This window comes from Arachis duranensis, chromosome 1 (assembly GCF_000817695.3).
Source record: "Arachis duranensis cultivar V14167 chromosome 1, aradu.V14167.gnm2.J7QH, whole genome shotgun sequence".
NCBI lineage: Eukaryota > Viridiplantae > Streptophyta > Magnoliopsida > Fabales > Fabaceae > Arachis > Arachis duranensis.
The window spans coordinates 6412950-6415486 of NC_029772.3; the positions used below are offsets into that span (position 1 = coordinate 6412950).

At 28.2% G+C, this 2537-nt stretch overlaps 1 protein-coding gene across 1 annotated transcript in view; it reads left to right on the forward strand.

Annotated features, from left to right (window-relative positions):
• The first annotated feature begins 2393 nt into the window (after positions 1 to 2393).
• LOC107474562 (protein G1-like7) overlaps positions 2394 to 2537 on the forward strand; it is a 751-nt gene continuing 607 nt past the window's right edge. The window contains exon 1 of the mRNA XM_052261277.1: positions 2394 to 2524. Within this exon, the coding sequence (XP_052117237.1) occupies positions 2394 to 2524 (131 nt within the window). The remainder of the gene's footprint in view (positions 2525 to 2537) is intronic.

The following is a 2537-nucleotide window of genomic DNA, read 5'->3' on the forward strand; positions in this document are numbered from 1 at the left end:
AGGATATGGAAGTTTTGTTATATACATACTAAGATAATGATTTTTATCTTCTTCTTTTAATTTGTAATAATGTATTCTATATTCACATATATAAGACTTCACATTATATAAATCATATATCTGAATATTAGCTAAATGGTTTTTTGCTTCTTGATATTCTTTATTATAGACTTCTTGTCTATGATCTATAATATTTTTTCCAAAAAATTCTTTATATAGAATCATCATTATATATAATATTTTATCATAAGCTGTTGTTTTTATTGCTAATTCTTCTATTATTTGGTTCTCTATTGATATCATATAATCTCTTATAGTTCCTTTAGTATGAAACCCTATGTAATTCCAAATATCTCTTCCAGACAAATCACTAAGTTTTGGATTAGTAAAGGCTTCTAATAAAAAGGAATTCAACCAATTTTCAAAAATTTCCTTTTCATTCTTTTTACAGTCTAAGTCAAGCATTCTTTCTCCTTCCATTTCCTGGATTTTAGGAACGTATTTTGATGGTATTTTTGTATATTTTGAATCTTTATTTATAAACCCTTTTTTAAAGGCATAATTATCAAAACCTGTTTCCCATTTATATTGAGATTGGTTATCTTTAGATGTTCCAGCTTCATTTTTTACTTGTATTGGAATTGCTGGTTCTTCGTCACTTGAATAATCTAGAATGTGTTATTCATTTTCTATATTTTCAGAATTTACTAATTCTTCTTCTATTTGAAATCATTGTTCCATAATATTATTTTCTTGAGCCATTTTTAATTGTTTAAAAAGCATTATAACTTCTTCTAATTTTTCCTCAATATTCATAATTTTAGTGGTGGTTTTACTTTTAAATCTGTTATGTTGATTATATTTTGAAATTTTTCTTCTTTGGGATTCTCTTTTTCCTTATTTCTTTGAAATTTTATGGATACTAATATTTCTTCAAGCATATCTACTATAGAATTTAATTGTGGGTTAAAAGTATGATAAAGATGTGGGGAATCATTTCCATGGTAACATTTCTTAGAAATTCCGTGTGAAAAATAAGTTTTTTCAGGTTTTTGAAGTCCTTCAATCAAACTTATAGTAAAATAAAGATTTTGAGAAAAATCATTTTGTATTGATTTTAAGAATTCGGTGTCATTACAGTTGACATTAGTTAAAATCATTAATTTTTGATCTATTAATTTTGATAACTTAATTATTTCTTCTCGTAACTCTTTTAATTTACTTTTTTCCATTAGGTGACGCTTTTCTTTGTGAGGAGTTATAATTTAAAATGTGACTTTAAAAAGTGTGGTGTAAGCAAATCTTTAAATCTGTACAGATTTAGATCTGTACCATATAATTTTCTCAATTTTTAAATGTAAAGGGTATAGTTTAATCTGTCTTTAACAACAATATGTATATGTGAAAGACCTTTTAACCAATGTTATAAATGAACTCATCTGGAAGAGATTAATAAAAATGGTCAACAAAAAATTGGAGAGATTTCTTAACAAAAAATTATTCGTACTACTAGTCCACAACTTTAGGAGAAATAGAAAAGAGAAAAAATAAAAAGAATTATAACGTGTAATAAATTCAAGAGGTAGTAATATTAGGAGAATAGGAGATTAGTATATTTTGTGATTTATAATTATTAATTGATTATTATTATTAGTATTTTTCAATATAAATATTTATTATTTAAATTAATTTAAAAAACTTAATTAAATTATTTATTTAAATTAAATCTTAACAATAAAAGATTATATGTATTATTTTAATATTAACTAAATTTTAATGAAAAAATTTGATACTGATATATTCTCTTTCAAGAGGGGCCACCAGCATGTGAAAATGGGAATACTGTTGAAAATAGTGTCTAAATTCTCTTCTTCTTGTATCTTCTTCTGTTTGCAAAAACCATTTCATTCAACTTAGACTATCTACTAATTTTTATTTTTATAGTCATAATGTGTCTAAATTCGATACCAAAAAAAAAAAAAGAAATTGCCCCATTCATTCATCCTATGCTTTTTCACGTCCCATCACCAATCTCTCTCTCTCTCTTCCCTAAAAAAATTCCCATTTTTCTTTCTCTTTCTCTCTCTTTCTCTTTCTCCCCCAAACCAAACCAAAACTAAACGCTCCTTTCTCTCTCTCTCTCTCTGAAACCAGAAACCCTTTCCCGTGAAAACATTCACCGCAAACTCAAACAAACACACACACACACTCCTTAAAACCTTCAAAACCTTAAAACACTGAACTAACAACAGCAACCAAACCTTAAAACCTTCGAAACCCAACCCAACCCTTCTTAAATCAAAACTACCCCCATATCACATCCATCACACAATAACCAAACACAAAGAGAAAAACCATAACCTATATTACTAGGTTGTGGTGCTTCTTCATTAATGGACACAGCTTCAGGTAGTGAAGGTGGAGGAAGAGGAGAAGAAAGAGGAGAGCCTGAACCTCCATCACCGGTGCCTGTTGCTGCAGCACCAACAATTACCACTACCACAGCCACGCCGGCGGAGACATCGTCTCCGCCGGCG